A 21,016-nucleotide genomic window follows, 5' to 3' on the forward strand; every position below is an offset into this window, starting at 1 on the left:
GCTCTGACACATGGTTCTTTTGACAACTCTAAACGGCATTCATTCAAACCAACTGAGCGGCTGTGGGGATTTTCCCGTGGCTTGTCCACTGCCTTGACTAACAAAATTTGAAAGGGTGGTACCATCTTGTCGCAAATATTTGTGAGGGTGGTACCCCCTTGTGGCGCGCAGGTGTGTGAGTGTGACTTCCTTGAAGAAAAGAAAAAAGGCAATACCATGCAAATGTTTGAAATTTTATATTTTGCTCAAATTGTGCATGCCCATGTGGCAGTTTAAAGTCCGATGAAATAGTATAGATAACAAAACAAATCATCCAACAATCACACGATATTACCTCTTACAAAATATCATTTTACTTCCTACCTCTTCGAGGTGATATTTACTGAAAATATAACACGTGGTACCAGGGTATGTACCTCGTTCTCTTCTCTGAGACTCAGTGTGCCTACCAAGAAACATGTTTGCTGCGAATCTGCAGTCAAAGCAGATATGCACCTTGCCTGCACAATCCCATCAACCAATGACTTTAGATATTAGAGCGACATCACTTAATAAGTGAGCAACGTGACTTAATAAGCATACTTAATGGGGCCATACATAGAAGACTGGGTGACAATTGAAAGGGCATTTTTGCGGTAACTCTGTCTCATCTCCAACCCGCTCGCTGAAGCTCCCGCCTCCACCCTGCTCTGCGCACCCTCGCTCCCCCCCCCTCCTCGCGCCTGTTTTCCTTCCGCCCCCCGCTTGCTTCCCTCTGCTCGCCGCTGCGCCCCCCCTCTCCTTCCTCGCTGCTGCGCCGCCCCCCCTTCCTTCCTCGCCGCTGCGCCCCCCTCTTCGCCATTTCGCCACCCCCCCCCCCCCCCCCCGCTGCCGCCTGTTCGCCATCCCCCCCCCCGCTGCCGCCTGTTCCCCCCCGCTGCCGCCTGTTCGCCTTCCCCCCCGCTGCCGCCTTTTCGTCATCCCCCCCCTGCTGCCGCCTGGTCGCCCCCCCGCCTCTTCGCCTCCTCTCGCCGCCTCCGCTCCCTCCGTCTCGCGTTGTCACCGCCCCCCCCCCTCTGGGCCTCTCCTCCCCTTTTTTCGCCGCCCCCCCCTTCCCTCCTCTGTCGTGCTGCTTTTCACCCCTAGGGGGTTTTTGTTTTTTTTCCCCTCTTCGTCTTCCGTCCTTCCGCCTCTTGGTGTGCAGCCCGCTTCTTGCAGGTTTTCCGCTTTCGCCTCGCCTTCGCTTGAGCTTCAGACTCTGATGGAGACTCCTCCCGCCTCGTCTCAGAGGGACTCTTCCGCAGCCCCCTCGCCCGCCACCGAGGTCATCCCCATCAGGCTTTCTCTTTCGCCGGAAGAGGAAGCGAGCCTCACCGCAGAGGTGGAACGCCTTCAGGCTCACTCCACCATCTGCCGTATAGTCGGCACTCGCCCCAGCAGAGGGGAGATCAGGGATCTACTTCAGGCTCGCCTTCTTGCAGATGTGGGCAAGATCCTTGATGTACAGCTCTTGGGCCGGGGACATTATCAGATCGAGTTCGAGGCCGCCCAGAGCGTTGCCAAGGTCCTTGCCATGAGTCCTCTGGATATCAGGGGTGCTCGGGCTTTCTTCAGACCTTGGCAGCATGGATTTGACCCAGCGGCGGCGGAGCAGGGAGAGCGCCTCTTCCATATTACAGTTTGTTTCCCTGGTCTCCGCCGGGAGTATCTTCCGCTCCTCTTCAGGCTCGGAGCACTGGTGGGCTCGGTTCTTGAGACGGGCCCCTCAGCAGCTTCAGTGGTGGCCAGAGCAGCTGGGCTACCTTCGGTCAGAGTGTTGGTATCTGACATCTCCTCCCTTCCTAAGGTCATTCAGCTACCTAGGATAGGGGGGGGGTGGATAGATCAGAGAGTGGAGTTCTCGGGGCTCCCGAACCAGTGCTTCATTTGCAGGCAGGTCGGTCATTTGGCCAAGGCCTGCCCTCGCAGGAGACCTCGGCCCTCACCACAGCAGCAGGCCACGGATGGCCCGCCCACAGATTCGGCTCGGCAGGCTGCCTCAGGGACACCTGCTCAGGCCACAGAGACCTCGGAGTGGCAGCCTGGACAGGGGCGCCGTCGAGGGAGACAGCCACAGCAGCACGCCCAGGTACCGCTGCAGCAGCAGCCACAGTCTCAGCCTCACTGGGTTCCCGTGAGGAACAGATTTGCTCCCCTTCAGGAGGAGACCCCTGCAGCGACCGAGGACCAGGAGATGCCAGCTCCCCCTCCTTCACCTCCCCCACACCCATCCCCTCCCACCGCCTCGCTTCCACCATCGCCTCCTCCCGCCCCCGCTCCGGTCTCGGCAGCGGCTCCCTCTCCTCCTCCCTCGCCTCCCCCTCCTCCCCCTCCGCCCGCCTCGCCTTCCCGGGAGGTCCTGGCAGCTCCCTGGCGCTCACCTGCAGTCCGGAGGGCGCTGAGCACTGACCTCGCTCGAGCATCACAGAGGAGACCTATGCCGATTAGGGCCTCACGGATTTCATCTATTCGTAGTCGGCTGAGTCGCCTCGGCATTCGACAGCGCTCGGCGGCGTTTGATTATACCTTCACACGGCTTTTTGGAGCAGAGGGCCCCCATGAGCCAGCACCCATCCGAGTGCATGTAGTGATACCTCCGGCCCGCGGGGAGGAGGCACTAGACTCGGCAGTGGCCTTCTCGTTCCCTCTTTGTGGACCTTGTGACCGGGAGTGGACTCTAGAGCTCGCTCTCAGCACGTTGAAGACTCAGGCAGTTGAGTTTTCTCATCACATGAGCGATTTGGAGGTTACAGATGTGCTAGGCCGACTTTGGGAGTTGGCTCATTTTGTCTTGGATCCCGGGGGTGTGGATACATCCGGGATTCGGCATTTGGTCGTGCGCATAGTTGCAGATTTGGCGCGCGACCCAGGATATGTGAGCATTCACGAGGTTACTATGTCAGAGCAGGAGGCAGTCGCCATGGGTCACAGCCACTGGCGCCTGATCCGGGATTCTTGCAGTACACCGGGTGGGCAGACTCGCAGCCGTTCGGATGGGGACTACTCTCCATCCAAGCCGCTTGCGAAGGCCCGCCGTACGGCTGAGACAGCATCCACCTCAGTAGGACATCCATGAGGATCATCTCATGGAATGTACAGGGCCTTGGCGGAGCACACTTTATACGCTATCGAGGCTGCTTGAGGCAGGAGCTACAGAGATGTCTGGTTGGTGGCAGCATTGACATTCTGATGATGCAGGAGCACCACTTGGGTGAGAGCAGGATCCGGAGATATGGTTCGGTGATGCCTGGTAGATGGGACACTTTCTGGTCTGCAGGGTTTGGTCCGTTGGGTGGACAGGGAGGAGTATGCATGGTTATTGCAGATGCATGGCGGCAGGCCATTGTGGACCGAGGGATCATTGTGCCTGGTAGAGCACAGTATGTCATTCTGAGGATGCATGATGAGCTATTGGGTGTGCTCAACATCTATGCGCCCAATCATGCTAGTGCCAGAGCAGAGTTCTGGACTCAGGTTACAGATGCATTGCCAGAGGCCGCACATTGGTGTGTTGGGGGAGACTTCAACATGCTTGAGGACCCGGCAGATAGGGTGGGAGGCAGTCATGTTACAGTGCACGGCACGGAGCTTGCAGCTTGGGACCGGTTTTGTATGACACTGAGGATCACTGATGCATGGCAGCATGGGGCTTTCTCCCGGTCTCAGGACAGTCTTAGTTTCTCTCGGTCGGATCGCCGGCAGGGAGGGACTAATCTATCTCGGATTGATCGCTTTTATGTGGGCGATTGGTTGGGGGAGCGAGGGGGCTCCGTCGGCATTCTTGCTGGCACCTCATTTTCAGATCATGCGCCAGTTATACTGACTTTGGAGGAGGGGACACGGGAGCCCAGCTTGCAGTTGAGGATCCCAGAGAGGGTACTTGCAGACCCCAGTCTCGCTGAGGACATTGAGAGGATCTGGCATGATAGTCAGTGCTCTGACCAGGATGCAGCGGGCCAGTGTGCCCAGGGACTCATTGATCTTAGCTCTTTTCTACACGCTGCAGCTTTGACACGACTGGGAGAGATTCGCGAGCGGGAGCAACGGCTGAGACGCAGCCTTGCTTCGCTACAGCGCCTTCAGGAGCAGCAGCCTGCATGTGAGTGGGTGGCGTCCCAGTTGAGCCAGGCACGCCAGGAGGTTAGAGAGGCAGAGGAGCAGAGACATGAGTTTTACTATCGTCGTCAGGCCTCTCAGTGGACGCAGCTTGGTGATAGAGTGACTGGGGAGTTTTTTGAGATCACTGGACCCCGTCATGCGCGAGCAGGGGTTCGCCAGCTTGCTAGACCGGATGGATCGATAGCTACTGAGCTCGGGGAGATCAGAGCCATTGCCACTGCTTTTTATCGTGACTTGCTTTCAGCGGAGCCAGCCACTGAGGATCGAGATGTATGCAGACAGACTGTGTGGGCCCATGTGCAGAGGAGGGTCACAGACCATATGCGCACAGTTCTAGGTGCGCCTCTGTCAGAGATTGAGCTTGCCGAGGCCTTGAGGGTCCTGCCGCGACATAGTTGCCCAGGGGAGGACGGACTGACGCCGGCCTTTTTTATGCGTTATTGGGACCTTTTGGGGCCAGGCCTCCGCAGGGGCTTTCAGCATGTTTTGGACACTGGGGTGATGCCGCAGAGCTTTTCAGAGGGCTTGATCTATCTTATCCCCAAGGGGGAGGGAGTATCGGATGACATTCGGCATTGGAGGCCTATTACGATCCTCAATATTGTATACAAGGTCTTGGCAAAGGCCTTGAGTTTGAGGATCCAGCCCTTCCTGGGGGAGTTGATTCATGCTACTCAGACAGGATTTGTCAAGGAGCGCAGTATCCTTGACAACATCTTTACTTTCTGGGAGGCGACGGCCCGAGCTAGGTTTCTTGGCGAGGACTTGGTCGTGATGCTTCTCGATTTTGAGAAGGCATACGATAGAGTTGATTGGGGATTCTTAGAGGGCACTATGCTACGCCTGGGCTTTGAGCCAGGATGGATCAGAGGGGTGGCAGCTTTGTATTCCACAGCTCGCAGCCAGGTGCTGATTGCAGGAGGTCGGGGGCCGAGTTTTGAGCTGACCAGATCAGTCCGTCAGGGGTGTCCTCTCGCCCCTTTCCTTTTTCTCTTCTTTGCGGAGGCTATGAGTATGTATTTGACGGCAGAGGAGGTTGGTTTGAGAGGACTTCAGCTCCCAGTCCGGGGGGAGGATTTGCTTGATGCTGAGTTTGCAGACGACACGGGCTTATTTTTGCATGGCCAAGAGGCCAATCTTATTCGGGCAGAGCAGTCGCTCCAGGTTTTTAGTGCAGCTTCGGGAGCATTGATCAATTGGCGCAAGACAGTGGCCTTTTGGATCAGTAGTGGTCCCACTCCGGCATGGAGTCCGGACCCCGGTTTTAGATGGATTCCTCCCGGCACAGCAGTGCGGTATTTGGGATGCTAGATTGGCCTCGATTTGTCACCTGAGCAGCAGATTGCCCCGCTTCTTCTGAGCATTCGGAAGAAGCTATTGTATTGGAGTACAGCTCGACTATCCTTGGCTGGGAGGGTGGTGGTGGCAAATCAGGTGCTGTTAGCGACTATGTGGTACATTACGTCTTGCTGGATTTTCTCGAGCTCTTGCATCAGCCAGGTACAGAGGCTGATCAGGAACTTTTTGTGGTCTGGGCGGGACGGTCAGCCAGCTCGGGCAAAGGTTGCATGGGCAGTTATTACACTTCCGCTGGCTCAGGGCGGTTTGGGCATTATAGATCCAGTCGATCAGAGTAGAGCCTTATTGGGGAAGCTTATTGTTCGGGGGTTGCTTCCAGGCGCTGAGCCTTGGAAAGAGCTCCTCTTGCAGCGATTGCAGGCCCGGGCGCCTCCTGCAGGGGGTACTTGGGCACCAGAGATTCGCTGGATATTCATAGAGATGAGGAGGACAGGCCTCAATAGAGGATGGGAGGACAGATTTGCTTTGAGTATCCTGAGAGCTTGGGAGCTGCTGAGACCGGGGCTCTCTCAGCGGCCTCCGTCTTGTGTTGAGGAGCGGGCCAGGCAGCCGCTCATCTGGAGCCCAGCGGTTCGTACAGGGCAGGGTCATATGCTGGGTTCTCGGCCTCGTCTAGCCTGGGGACCTTTAGCGGCAGGCCCAGCTCGTAGTTTTGGAGACTGGCAGGCTTTCTGCAGTCTACCAGAGGAGACCCAGGTGGAGAGGCTGAGCCACTTCAGAGGGGGGTTGATTATGAGGGATGATATTCAGGAGGCACTTACAGAGGAGTGGTTCACACCTCTCGAGCCAGTGGCCCCACGGTGGATGGGTGCCTTCACACAGTTGGAGATCCTGATTGCTGTCAGAGCTAGCACTGAGGATGGCAGATGCCTCTATTATGAGATTCAGGATGAGGGCCGACTCCAGAGAGTGGAGGTGGAGTCGCCTTTGGTTGCAGAGTGCACCTTTCAGAGGATTCGGGTAGTGGCTGCCGCTTCTCGGAAGTGGCATATTGACCCCGACCCTGCTGACGTGCTCCCGGATTGGCGTATATGGGCATATGCAGCGCGCCCCTTGGCCCGGCTACAGTGGGACCCCGGAGAGTACGAGTGGCATGATCCTTATGCATCCCTTGAGGCCACAGAGATCACATTTTTCCAGTATACGGTTCGGCTGGGACGGCATATTTTGACGGCGAGGAGGACGGTTTCTCCAGCGGCAGCGGGGCATTGGCGATTGCAGGGACTATCACAGGAGTTCCTGGAGGATTTCTGGGCTCGACTCTGGGCTAGTCGACAGGCCCGCAGGATCTCGGCTTTTCAGTGGCTGGTCGCCCACAGGGGCTCAGCAGTTGGCACTTGGCTTGTTTATAGCGGTCTTCCAGCGGCCTGCGTCCGATGCGGCCACCCTATGGAGACACAGAGACATTGCCTTTGGGACTGCCCTCAGGCACAGCAGATTTGGCTGCGGATGCTGCGTATTCTAGCCCCCCTCTCTCCAGAGGGTATGTTTACGTGGGGTGCCGCTGCTTGGTCGACTTCGTCAGGGCCTGCTATGGGCTATGAGATGGAGCAGGGCAGTCAGGCCATCAGATTTATTAGGGGCCAGCCTCGCCTGGTTCCGGCACCGGATTTCTCGTCCGCCAGCTGGACACAGGAGAGGGATTTACGATGGGAGCTCCTCAGCAGCCTCACCATCTGGTTCACCTGGAGGGCCCGGTGCTTCACGGCCTTTGAGGGGAGATTAGAGCCACCAGCAGAGACTGTTCGGGGGATTTGGCAGGAGTTGATCCACACCCTGCGAGGACAGTACGACCGCATCCGGGGAGACTCGGATGAGGCGATTTTACGGTGCCAGGCCTTTCATACCACTTGGCGCTGCGGCCCGTTCTACACCCTACACACGGGATCCCCCCGTTGGCACTACAGGCCACCTGTTTGGCTCTTCCCCCCCCCCATTGTATGATTTAGCCGCTCAGTCCTTTAGACTGATGCTTGTATTTTGCAGCACCTAGGGAGAGTCTCCCGGGCTGCCATGATGTATTCACTGCTCTTCTCTTTGTTAGGAGCAGGAGAGATCTCTTTTGTAGCCCTACGGGCGTTTTTTACATAACTAATGAAAGGATCTTTTCTCGGAAAAAAAAAAAAAAAGAAGACTGGGTGACAACCCATATTTATGAGCACCAATAAATCAAGGGGTCTTACTCAAATTAAATGAACAAGAATTCATCATTCTACCAACAGTGTACACATGGAGCACACAAGAAGAGATTGTTAAGATAGCCACCTGACCATAGAGTAATTGGAGAAGTTGCAAAATTTCCCACCAAACTACAAAAACCTACATACGCATCAACACATAGACCCACCTCGTCATCACTCGCGGCATTTCTTACCACCCTACCACCCTAAACCCCTCATGGTGCAAGGCTTCCTCCTCACCAAATGACACCAAATGATTGAATGTAACATGCGGAAGCTTCAGAGAAGAATCGGTAACTTCAATACTCAGAATTCAGCACTCTTTTCGCGACGGAAATTAACGCACAAACTGAAAGGAGATGTGCAGAAAATAGAGAGAGAGAGAGAGAGAGAGAGAGGGAGAGATGGAGAGGACATGATATTGGGTCCCAATTAACCTCTGTAGGGCCCCCACCACGGATGGTGTATTTGCTTTATTAGAATGATGTGAATCTGAAAAGAAAATACAGAATTCTTGACCTTTCTTGGCTGAGAAATCCCTGCCCTTGACCTTCAGTTCTCCACCCCTTTGCTTAGCAACTCCCTTGGCTTGTCTAGCCCTTGATTTGCTTGAGCTCTTGGTGAATAATGAGATGATTGAATGGGATTGTGGCCTCCACTATTTATCCTACTTTCCAACAACAGTCGGCCAGTAGATAAACAGGCGGCCAGTTCTAAATGTCTCCCACGACTGAGATAACAGCATTAAATGATGGAAAAATCACCTAAAATTCTGCGCATTATTCCCTAGATGACTGGGCATCATGCGCTTGCTTCCAGAGGGCTGGGCACAGCCTTTGCCCACATTCCAAGGGCTGGGCAGCCTGTATGGGCTGCCCCATACCTGCCCTACAGCCATGTAAAGGCTGTAAACTCCTGGAATTTGCCTTATTCTTGCCCTAGGGCTATCCCACAGCCCCTCCATGGCTGGTGGGTTCAGCCTGGGCCTTCCTGGCCCTCATGGGGGTGGTTCCACACCATTCCCATGCCCACGCTAAGATCGGGGTAACCCTATGGGCTGGCCCCTTGTCCTAAACACTAACTACTCAGTGATCTGGCATCCGGTACCATACCAGATACATAGACTCGATACATAGACTCACTGACATCATTCTAGAGGGAGACTCACAATGCGGACTGGCACAGTTTCATGTGCAAGACAGTGCACACCTGATCTTAGACTCCTGTGCAGGACAATGCACACCTGACCTCGGACAACTAAGATGGATCCCTGGCTGACTCGTCTCGGACTGGGCTCACATGGGACCAGTTCACCATCCTAGGTCCTGCACCTTCTGTACAGAAATGTCTACCTGGCATCCAAGTGCGGGATGCACGTGACATCCCCTTCTGCTTAACTTGATGGAAGCTGCATAGCCTCCAAATAATCCGTCAATAACGCCGGATAGTCTTTGAAAAACTCTTTGTCGAGCCATACCGCTTCATGGGTTCCTCGGTCCTGAAACTTTGTGAGGAACTGTCGTAGTCTTCGGCCTGAGCCATGCTTGAAACGGTGCAGAAGGATCTGTTCTAGAACCATAACTTCTGCTTCATCAACAATGTCTGGTTCCATTTCGTCTTTGACCTAACGTCGGAGGAATCCGATCCGAATTAGTAGTGGACTGAAGGGGGTGGACCTGCATATGGCTTTAACCAACTGACATGAAATACATCGTGCATAGTCCAACTCGGAGGTAGCTTTAACTGCATAGACACCTCATTAATCTTTTTCCTAATGGGAAAAGGTCCGAAGCTCCTGAAAGACAACTTTGGACATCACTTGCCCACCTGTTTCAATCTTTGCTTCATAATCCGAAGATAAACCCAATCCCCTTCCGAAAACTTCATATCCCTTCGGTCTTTATTGGCCTGTCGAGTGTAGGCCTCTTGCGCTTTAGCCAATCTGTCTTTTACTGACTCTAAAATCTCCTGGTAAGACTCCATCACTCTGTTCGCCTCCGGTACTAAAGACGAAGTCCTGGTCAACGACTGGAAAGGTCTTCCAAACGCTGCCTCATATGGAGTCCTGCCAATAGCTGAAGAAAAAGAATCATTCAAAACAGCTTGAACTCAAGGCAAATACGATTCCCACCTTGCTGATCGTGGACATAACACTTCAGCACATCAAAGGCCAACTGGTTGTATATCTCTGTCTGGCCCTCCGTCTGTGGGTGGAATGCACTGGAAAAATTCAACTTAGTACCAAAATTATCAAACAATGCCCTCCAAAAATGACTGGTAAACTTGGCATCTCAGTCTGACACTATGGTCCTAGGAATCCCGCCAATTGGGTACCAATGCCGAATGAACAACTGGGCAACATGCTCGGCAGTCACATTGGCCCTGCAAGAAATAAGCATAACAAATTTGCTAAACCTATCAACAATAGTTAAGCCCTGCGTATTACACTTACTCGGACTGGGAGGCAAATTTGTGACAAAGTTCATCGAAATGTCTTGGAAAGGACCCTCAGGAATTGGCAAGGGCTGTAACAACCCTATCTTCTTTTCACGAGGAGCTTTCACCTTTTGACAAATGTCACAACGTTGTACATATGTAAACACATCACGCCTCATCTTTAGCCAGTAGTATTGCCATTCCAATTTCTCCAGAGTCGAATTCATGCCCCTATGACCACCTGTAATGGCGTCATGGGCATCATGGAGAAGAGCTGCCCTGAACGACTTCATGACACATAGTCGGCCTTTGTAGAAAAGCCAACCATCGCGTATCAGAAAATGGCATGGTCCTGTGGCATCCAATGCCTGTTCGCACTGTGTACCGAATTCCTCGAAATCCGCGTACATGTGCTTCATGTCCTCTAGTCCTATACCAACAAGATCAATTCTAGTGGTCTGAATCGTAGACACTTGTCCCTTCCTGCTCAAAGCGTCGGCCACTGGATTGGCCTTTCCTGGAAGGTACTCAATCATCACTCCCTTTAGCAGATCGGTGAGATCTACCGAGAGGTCAGAAAACTTGTCGATGTGGGTGGAATATGCCTTGCATATACCCACAAATGATCTGATGTCATAGGCTGTCTGAGGTACTTCCCAGTTGACAATCTCGGCCACTTTAGCCGGATCAAGTCGAATGCTTTCAGCACTAATTATATATCCCAAGAAATGCACCTGGAACAGATAAAATTTCAACTTCTTTTCATTGACGTAGAGCTCGTTGCTTTGCAGCAACTTAAGGACTTTCTCCACATCAATGTCATGCTGCTCAACCGTAGCTGAAAATACGAGTATGTCGTCCAGAAATATGAACACACACTTTTCAATCAAATCCCGGAAAACACGCATCATCATGCAGTTAAATGTAGCTGGGGCGTTCATCAAGCCAAATGGCATAACCACAAATTCATAGTGGGCCCGTTCCGTACGGAAGGCTGTCTTGGGGATGTCCCCCTCCACAATCCGTACCTGGTGGTACCCACTCGTTAAATCCAGTTTTGAGAACACCTTTGCTCCATTCAGCCTCTCGAGAATATAATCAATTCGAGGCATCGGGAATTTGCTCTCTTGATAGTCAGCTTGTTGAGTGCACGATAATTGACACACAAACGAGACCATCTTTCTTCTTGACAAATAAGATCGGTGCTGCAAATGGCGACACGCTGGGGCGAATGAAGCCAGATTGCAACAATTCTTGGAGTTGGCGGTCCAACTCCGATTCCATTGCCTTGGAAAGGCGATACGGAAACTTGCTCGGGGGTTCCAAGCCTAGGAGGAGGTCAATCTTGTGGTCCTCCGGTCTGGACAGGGGGAGCTGGGGAGGGAGGCTGTCCCGAATAAAAACCTTTTGGAACTTTTCATGGAGAACCGAGTACTTCTCAGAAGCGCTGGACACCGTCTGGGCTGTCTGGATGTAAATCATCGCACACTGTGCACCTTTCCTGACTGCTCGCTTAGCCTGTAAGTGGCTTATGAGCGGAAAGTTCGGAATTCCTGGCTCACACTTAATGGTCACACTAGGGCATTTGATACATTCCGATTGATCTGGAATGTGTGCTTATCCCACTTGACATTAGGAAGAAACTTGTGAAACCACTGAATACCCAAAATTATGTCTGCTCCGACAAGAGGAGCAACCATAAAGTCACGCACAAACTCTATGCCTTGAATCACTAACTTAGCACCTAGAGCTTCATACTTGACGCTCGTTGTCATGCCTGTGCTAAAACCCTCAACCTGTTTGTCCACCGAAGTCAGATCGAAACGGGCATGCCTAGCGGCTTGTTCCGTAACCACATCCTCCTAATGCTACTGTCAAACAAGACAACGACTCTCTGGCAGCCAAAGGACTTGAGCAATTCGTTGCGCTCATACTCGTGGTCATGTGCGCCCTTCTGCTTATCTTCGAGCTTCCAGCTAATAATTGCTCCAACTGAAGCACCGGGTTTGAAGAACTAGGGGTAGCCGCTGGGGTCTGTGTGGGAGCGGAGCTCACCACGGAAGCTGTGGAGGCGGCGGCGGTGGGCTTTGGAGGCTTCTTCGGACAATCCCAAGAAGTATGTCCTTTTGTATGACAAACGAAACATCTACCCTCCTTCTTGTACTGAGAAAGCTCCTCAGCACTCAACTTGCCACCTGTCTTGCCTGCCTCCGCTTTCTGGTCTAGAGTAAGCTTAGACACATTGTTCGAGTTCTTGGAGCCACAGGCTCCTGGGCTCTGTCCTGGGGAAGACCCCGTCTGGTTATGGCCTTTGCCCTCCAAGGCGATAGCCCTGGGAGAAGCCGGCTGGGAAGTCTTGGGCTTGCCACCATTATGTTTCATTTCTGCACTCTCCGCAAGCGAGAGTGCGTCCTCTAAGGTGGCTGGCCTACACATACACACCTCCCATTGCATTTGCGTGTCTAGGCCATACAAAAACTGCCCTTTCTTGTCCGTATCAGATAAGCCTAATTGCAAACATAAAGTCGAAATTCTATTGGCAAACTAAAAGACTGGTTGCGCGTTTTGACGCGCTCCCCTAAACTCGTCTTCGAGTCGCTCAAGGTAGTGGGGCGGTAGAAACCGCTGCTTAAGGTCACGGACAAACTCGTCCCACACATAAGCTGCCATACCTACTCTGGTGTGGGCATGAGCCCACTGAGTCCTCCAAGGAATGGCCTCACCTTCCAAGTACCAACTGGCTAAGATCACTCTGTCAGTATCTATTTTCCTAATTGCGGCAAAGTAAGCTTCAAATTGATGTAACCATGAATAGAGAGTTGTGGGATCGAGTTTACCATTATACTTACTGAAGTTCATTTTCTCGGGAAAATGATTCGAGGGCGCTGCCGGTGTCAATCTGGCGTCCAATGCTTTGAGGTAATGCTCGTGTTCCCCACGTCGCATGGCTTCGTCTTCTCGTTGTTGGATCTCCAATGCAGGCATCAGCAACTCAAGCAAAGAGCTTGGCTGCGGCTGTGACCCTATGAGAGGGTTCCTGAGTCGAGGATCTTGTATCTGGGATACGGAAGGAGAGGGAGGAGGAGATGGAAAACGCGACACTGGAGAGGGGGTACGCTCCTCCAGAGCCAAGATCTGCGCCTTCTGCTCATCCAACTTGCTGTCTGTTCTGCGATTGCTCGCATCATCTATTGGAACATGTTTGTGACACTCAAGCCTGGTGCCCTAGCTGGGCTACCTGGTGCACTCTGGTCCCATGGTTCTTGGTCTCTCTCGTCGTCGAAGCTCGCCATAGCAAGAAAATGCACTTCCTTTCCGGAACGCAATCTGACCATCCACTATCTGTGTGGGAGACGTCCAGAGGCTTCCGGTGGCTTCCGGAGGCTAAAACCAACCGTCCTTCGAGAGACAGGAGTCACTCCGAAAGGGGTAGTCCACCAACGTCTAAAAACCAACCACACGAGCGAGAAAAAAATTTATGGTTTCTTTGCTGAATCTTTGTACTTGAAGTAGGCTCTGATACCACTGTAACATGCGGAAGCTTCGCAGAAGAATCGGTAACTTCAATACTCAAAATTCAGCACTCTTTTCGCGACGGAAATTAACGCACAAACTGAAAGGAGATGTGCAGAAAATAGAAAGAGAGAGAGAGAGAGGGAGAGATGGAGAGGACATGATATTGGGTCCCAATTACCCTCTGTAGGGCCCCCACCACGGATGGTGTATTTGCTTTATTAGAATGATGTGAATTTGAAAAGAAAATACAGAATTCTTGACCTCTCTTGGCTGGGAAATCCCTGCCCTTGACCTTCAGTTCTCCACCCCTTTGCTTAGCAACTCCCTTGGCTTGTCTAGCCCTTGATTTGCTTGAGCTCTTGGTGAATAATGAGATGATTGAATGGGATTGTGGCCTCCACTATTTATACTACTTCCCAACAACAGTCGGCCAGTAGATAAGCAGGCGGCTAAATGTCTCCCACGACTGAGATAACAACATTAAATGCTGGAAAAATCACCTAAAATGCTGCGCATTATTCCCTAGATGACTGGGCATCATGCGCTTGCTTCCAGAGGGCTGGGCACAGCCTTTGCCCACATTCCAAGGGCTGGGCAGCCTGTATGGGCTGCCCCATACCTGCCCTAAAGCCATGTAAAGGCTGTAAACTCCTGGAATTTGCCTTATTCTTTCCCTAGGGCTATCCCACAGCCCCTCCATGGCTGGTGGGTTCAGCCTGGGCCTTCCTAGCCCCATGGGGGTGGTTCCACACCATTCCCATGCCCGCGCTAAGATCCGGGGTAGCCCTATGGGCTGGCCCCTTGTCCTAAACACTAACTACTCAGTGATCTAGCATCCGGTACCATACCAGATACAGACTCACTGACATCATTCTAGAGGGAGACTCACAGCGCGGACTGGCACTGTTTCATGTGCAGGACAGTGCACACCTGACCTTAGACTCCTGTGCAAGACAATGCACACCTAACCTTGGACAACTGAGATGGATCCCTGGCTGACTTGTCCCGGACTGGGCTCACATGGGACCAATTCACCATCCAAGGTCCTGCACCTTCTGTACAGAAATGTCTACGTGGCATCCAAGTGCGGGATGCACGTGACATTGAATAATCACCACCCTGTTAGAGAAAAAAAAAATGGCAAGTAAATGACCTATTAAGTATGACCAAATTAACAAAAAATCCATATTAAAGGCTTGTAAAGCCTCGTACACAATCATGCGAAAAAAGAAGTGACCCTATCGTAACCAAACCAGAGAGTAGAAATGCCATGAAGGCTTTGTGGCTGTTTACGTGAAGAAAAGACCATGGTCCCACTATCTTATGAATGAAGCTCTCCGGACCATTGTGGCCCAAGAGAAGCCCTAAATCCTTCCCCACATAGCCATGAGGGTGTGAACAATATCATGCCAAATTACTAGGAGTGACACAAAAGCTTAAAGTCTAAGTTCCATCTCGGAACTCTATGCATCCCGATCTCTAGATCTGCCATGCAGTAGGGCTGTCAATGATTTCCGAAGCCAAGTCTACAAAAGGAGAATGAGATCGATGTATAGATATTGGTACCGCATCTGGGGTGAAAGCTTGAGGAACTCCTCTGTGGATCAAAATGGCCTTGTCTTAATCTGCTCCCTCCTTAAAAACTTGAGAGCCTAACTGTGTAAGCCAAGCCAAGACTCAAGTGATGTAGATGTCACCATTTGGCCGCCCAAATGGTCTTCCCCTATTTTGTGCCAAGGTACGAGAGGCCAGGGAGCTTCGTGTCACCCATACTGAGGCTAGGACTCACGTCACTCTACAGGGGGGCCACACCTCATGTCACCCACAGTGTGCCAAGACGTGGAAACCATTGTCAAGGATCCTAGTTTAGGCTTCCCATTGAGCCAGTTCCGTGCTCGGGAAGACCTGCTATTTACAAGTTCCAGGAAAGGGAGATATATCCATTGCAGAATGTATATGCACGCATCTCTACTTGCTTGAAATTGTTTCACGTGGCTTGTTTTCGTGTGATTGCCTGCTATGACATGTCCAGTTCACGCACATGGGATGCCTCCCGTGAACCATGCGAATGTCCTGTATTATTCTAGCATGGTTTGTGGCGCGTGAACACATGGTAAGTATTAATCTAGACCTTTATTCTTTATTGTAAAGGTTTTATAACCTTTACTGTTCACATTCATTAAAGTCGGGCCCCAAGCACTAGCCAATGCCCAAGGCCAAATAGACCTTTGTGTGGGCAATCCCAACCTGTGGGCACCCTTAGCCATATAAACACACATTAATGTGTGAACTATGAAAAGAGGTGCCCACCCCAGTTTGAGGTAGGCTGGGCCACTTGGCACCTAGGGGTTGGACCCCTTCCACCTCAAACCCACCAACCTCTCCCACGATTGCTCTCTCTCCTCCTATCTCACGTTTGGCAGCTGGCGCATCTCTCCCTATCTCACAATCTGCAAGTCGACTAGCTCTAGGTGCTTCTCTCTGTTACCGGTAACCGTACAGTGCTACCTGTTGTACCCGACCTAGTACGTGCATTGTACCTTCTCTCCCACGCCGCCACCGTGCACTGAAGATTGCGTGCACAAATCTTGACCGTCCATCTTTAAAGTAAAATCAGCCCAATAAACTCGGCCAAGTAAACTATGTCAGCGCACCACGAAGTAATATAATGGCCTGACACCATGTGGTTCCATTGCTTGAAGGTATAGTGTAGTGGTAAGATGTTTCCATTGGAAACCCAAGGTCTCAAGTTCAAATCCTCTTTTGCACATAACATCTTGCTCCAAATTTTTGTAAGTCCCAAACCCAAAGTTACCCTCATCCCATGATGTAGTTTCTTGTCCGAGTTTACTTACTATGATCGCTTAATAAACTATAAAGTAAACTAAGATGGAATGTTCCCAGTTTTTTTTAGTTTGCTCGGCATAGTTTACTTTATCCAATGGCCCAAAAAAGGCGTCACGATTTTGATCAATGTCATCCATTGATTTCACCCGACAAGGGTCTTTAAGACCCCGCGGGAGAGAGTGTTGAGGCCTTCCCTCTTCCTGTTGTAGTTGTACCCGACTACTGTACCTGCAAGTACATGCTGAAACCCTAATTGTACCTACAAGTACATGCTGAAACCTTAACTGTACCTGCAAGTACATGCTGAAACCCTAACCATACTTGCAAGTACATGCTAAAAACCCCTATTGTACCGGCAAGTACATGTTGAAAACCCTACTGTACCAGCAAGTACCTGCTGAATATCATCCTATATCTACAGTACCATATGTACGTGTTGTGAACCGGCACCAAGTGTACCTATTTGAGTACCTGCTATTGACACCACGTACCGGTACCTGTTTGTGTACTCGTACCACGAAGGCTTGAGCCACGGTCTCCGTGTGGGTGTGAGCCAAGCTCTAGTGCGAGAGCACATGTTTGTGCAGCACCTAGAAGACGGCTTCAGCAACCAGAAAAATCAGCAATCTTTGCTGAAAATTCAGAAATACAACAGTCCCAAGTGTCAGATGAAGAAAACGCAGCACTCTTAATGAAGCCTCTGCTCCCAAAAAAAAATGCAGCACCTTCTACGCTGAAATGTGCAGAAAACGCAGCAAACTATCAAAGCCTCTGCTCCAAAACAGAAAACGCAGCTCTCTTCTCCTCACAGGTCAGCGTTTTTCTCTGATACCATGAAAGAAAGTGAAGCAAATAGAAAACACAGATGTAGGCCCAGGTACTAGACCTGTAAATGCTGGAAACTAATGTTTATTGCTGAAAATTGAGAACGAGGGAAGCCCGTAGGTGCTGTACAATGGTAAGAAGCAGTAGCAGCTGCTAATGACCTCAACTGAATGCTGAAAAATGAGATGTGCTGGGGGAAAGGGAGTCAGCCCTTATATATTCCCCCAGGATGCTGGTTGGCCAGCTGTAGCACGCCGACACCAAGACAGTATCATAAAATGCTACAAAAATGCCTAAAAATACCAAAAAAATGGTAGAAAAATGCTAAATAATCTCTGCTACGATATGCCAATGCAGGGCCTCATAAATGGCCAATACAAGCATGAAAAAAGGTGATGTAGACCCTTTGGAGATGATATAATCCAACAGTGATAAAAGTCATTCCGAGGAGCTGTTACAGGTGAACTATGCTTTGATGTCTCATATCATTCGGGACAAAGAGCCCACTTCCATGAAGGAAGCTCTTTCTCAGTGTTGGGGTAAAGGCATTATGCCCACCCTTATAGTGTGTACAAGCCCATAAGTTATAGTACATAGTACACTTAGTACTTTTAATGTACTAAGTGCACTATGTGTACTAGTGCAATATACATGTGTGATAGGGGAGTCACACACTCAATTCCCATGAGTTGACTTATCCCCACAACTCTCTCGCTCTCCCCCCCCTGTCTCTCTGTGTATGTCTCCCACATGAACTCTAACCCTAATTATCACTCCCATTCAACTGGTATCAGAGCCCTGGTTTTAGGGTTTCTACATCGAAGGTCAGCTAGGGTTTGTGCAATGTGCAGTGACTGTGTGTCCCTGCTGTTGAACCAGTCGTATGCAGTGAGCGAGGCAGGAAGTCACCTAGGTTCTGCTTTGTGCGAATTCTAGTCGCCTGTGCGCCTACAAGCAAACCGTCGGTGTCAGCGCTGAGCAGCACACGTCTATACATTGGGCGGATAAGCGCATGCGAGGCAGGCGAGCGAGGAGTAGCCGCAGTGTCAACAGCATTGTGGTGCGTGTACCAGCAACGAAGCCCAGGCAGAACGTGCCCGCTGTGTCCACCGTGGGAACGTCCACCGACTGCATCCCGCCTAGCGCATAGCACGTGTCAAAGAGCGAGAAGCTGCCTGCCAGCAAGAGATTGGAGGCGCCCGCCGCAAACGCATCCCGCATACGCCGGCGCAACCAGCTCGACGTAGTAGAAGGCTCCCAGCCTTGGATTCTTGAGAAGAAGCGTTGGGCAACACTGTGTGCCCCTCTCCTGCGACCTTCAAAGGCCAATCAATATTTCAGACTGAAGCAGCATCAGCTCCTTCAATTGCCCACCTGCACAGCAGCAGCATCATCACCCCCTTTTCCTGCAACAAAAAGAATAAATCAAAAAATTACCTGAGGTATTTGCTTCATTTTTTTTTTGAATTTGCATGTCCAATTTGCAATTGAGCAGGTACAATCATCAATTGAGCAGGTCAGGTGCCGAATTGCTCAATTTTTGAGCAAAATTGGCAAAATTGGGTGACATTGGTCACAATCAGGATCAATTTGCAGGAACTTGGATGTCAAAATTTGGGGCTTTTGATGTAATTGTGCAATTAAGCATTCATACATGCCGTATGATGTGAGAAATCGCACATTCGGGCAAAATTGCAGTGCAAATCAAGGGGCTTTTGTGCCGATTGGATTGATTTGCATGCAGGCACTCGTATTTGATGCTTTGGGCAATGTGTTGATGCCTGACAAGCACTCAATGTGCCTGTAAATCAAGGGGCTTTCATGTATTGGATGTATATGTGGCCAGGGGGAAGCATCGCGAAGACTCTGGATGCCTTCATGTGCGTTAATGTACCATGTATGATCAGAAATTGATCTTAAATCAAGGGGCTTTTCAAGATTTTATGCTTGTTGAGCTTGGCAAAGCAGCAAGCAAGACTTTTATGCCTTGAATCCTCAGAAATCAGCTTGCAGTCAAGGGGCTTTTGCCCAATTTCTGTTCGGGACTGTTGTATGCAGTGTTCGGGACTGTAAAAGTCTGATTTTCACTCATTTGGACAGCCAGGAGAGCATTTATTGCTACTGTACCTGTTGGTACAGATGTACCTGTTGGTACAGATTTGGCATAGCTTTGTGCAAGTTTTGGCATGGCTGCACATTGATTTGAGTGAGGAAAAGGCTCAATTTCAGCTGTTGTACTTGCCGGTACAAGTTTGGTACATCATTGGTGAGCACTTAGTACTGCTGTACAGTACTTTGGAAGGGGGACAGAGCACATTTAAGGTGCTGTCCTAAATCTGCAGCAACCAGATTTTGGTGATTTCATCACATACAGTGGGAGTAGAGTTGCATTTGTGCTTCCGCAGTGGGAGATAAAGCTTGGGAGAACAACTGTGAGCACTGTGTGCTTTTGGTGCAGTGTTTGCACATTTTGCAGGGAGTCAGGGATTGACAGGTTGCATATTGCTATGGCAACCACAGGTGAGAGCTCTTCATTGCTTCACATCAAGAAGCTTGAAGGCTCACATAACTATGATATTTGGCAAACCCAGTGCTATAATGTGTTGCTCCAGAAAAAGCAGCACAAGCCTATCAAAGGAAGGGGTGTAATGCCCGCTTCTCTTACTGCTAAAGAGTGGGAAGATATGGATGAGCTGGCAAGATCTACTATCATGTTGTCTGTGTCAGACTCTTTACTTTTCAGCATTCGTGAAGAGAAGACAGCTTGGGGAATGTGGCAGAGATTGCACAACTTGTATGCCCAACAAAGTGCCTCAAGCAAAGTGTATTGGTTGAAGAAACTCATAGGTCTTCAGATGAAGGAAGGGGCGTCTATGACAGCCCATCTAAATGAGTTTAATGGTATTGTCAGCCAAGTTATTAATCAAAAGTTGGCAATGGACGATGAGTTCAAAGCCACTTTTCTCTTATGCACTTTGCCAGAGAGTTGGGACACATTCAGGACAGCCACTAGCAATTCGAATGCTATGCTGTCATCTGCAGATGTTGAGGGTGCTCTTCTTCAAGAAGAGATGAACAGGAAAAACAACTCTGTTGGAAAGTCAAATGCAATGAATGCACGTGGGAGATCCCAGCAAAGGGGTAAAAGCCAAGAACGGGGAAGGAGCAAGTCCCGCTCCAAAAAGGACTTGGAATGCCATTATTGTGGCAAGAAGGGACACATTAAAAAGCAATGCTACAAATGGAAAAATGATCAAAAGGAAAAAGGAAAAGGCAAAGGCAAAGACAAAGATGAAGCCAAAGATGTAAAGCCAAAGGGCAAAAGTGGAGTCAAGATTGAAGAAATCAATGTGTCACATGCAGGTGACAGTGAGGATGAGGTCCTATTCACGTCTTCACTTGATGCCCGTTCACTTCTTACAGGAGATGGTCATGGTATGCACTCATGGATCATTGATTCAGGTGCCTCCTTTCATGTCACAGGTTGCAGAGACTTGTTTGTCAGGTATACTGCTAGCAATGAAGAAGTAGTTTATTTGGGTGATAACCATGCATGCAAGATTCTTGGCAGAGGTGATGTGAGGCTTGTGTTTTCAGATGGTTCACAGCTTATGCTCCATGATGTCAGGCATGTGCCTGAGATCAAGAAGAACCTGCTTTCTACTGGACAGCTTGATGATGCTGATTATGTTACCACATTTGGTCGTGGAAAGTGG

General features: G+C 50.6%; 1 protein-coding gene across 6 annotated transcripts in view; it reads right to left on the bottom strand.

Annotated features, from left to right (window-relative positions):
• LOC147635649 (WD repeat-containing protein DWA2-like) overlaps positions 1-21,016 on the bottom strand; it is a 122,155-nt gene that overhangs the window by 94,647 nt on the left and 6,492 nt on the right. For all 6 annotated transcript variants that reach the window (XR_015266691.1, XR_015266690.1, XR_015266689.1 and 3 more), the window contains exon 2: positions 417-500. Coding sequence is in view for 2 of the 6 variants with exons in the window: in XM_086803029.1 (XP_086659155.1) it covers positions 417-500 (84 nt within the window). In the remaining 4 variants the exon portion in view is untranslated. The remainder of the gene's footprint in view (positions 1-416; positions 501-21,016) is intronic.

This window comes from Cibotium barometz, chromosome 9, assembly GCF_041138505.1.
Source record: "Cibotium barometz isolate CiBa-2024 chromosome 9, ASM4113850v1, whole genome shotgun sequence".
In the NCBI taxonomy this organism is placed as follows: Eukaryota; Viridiplantae; Streptophyta; class Polypodiopsida; order Cyatheales; family Cibotiaceae; genus Cibotium; species Cibotium barometz.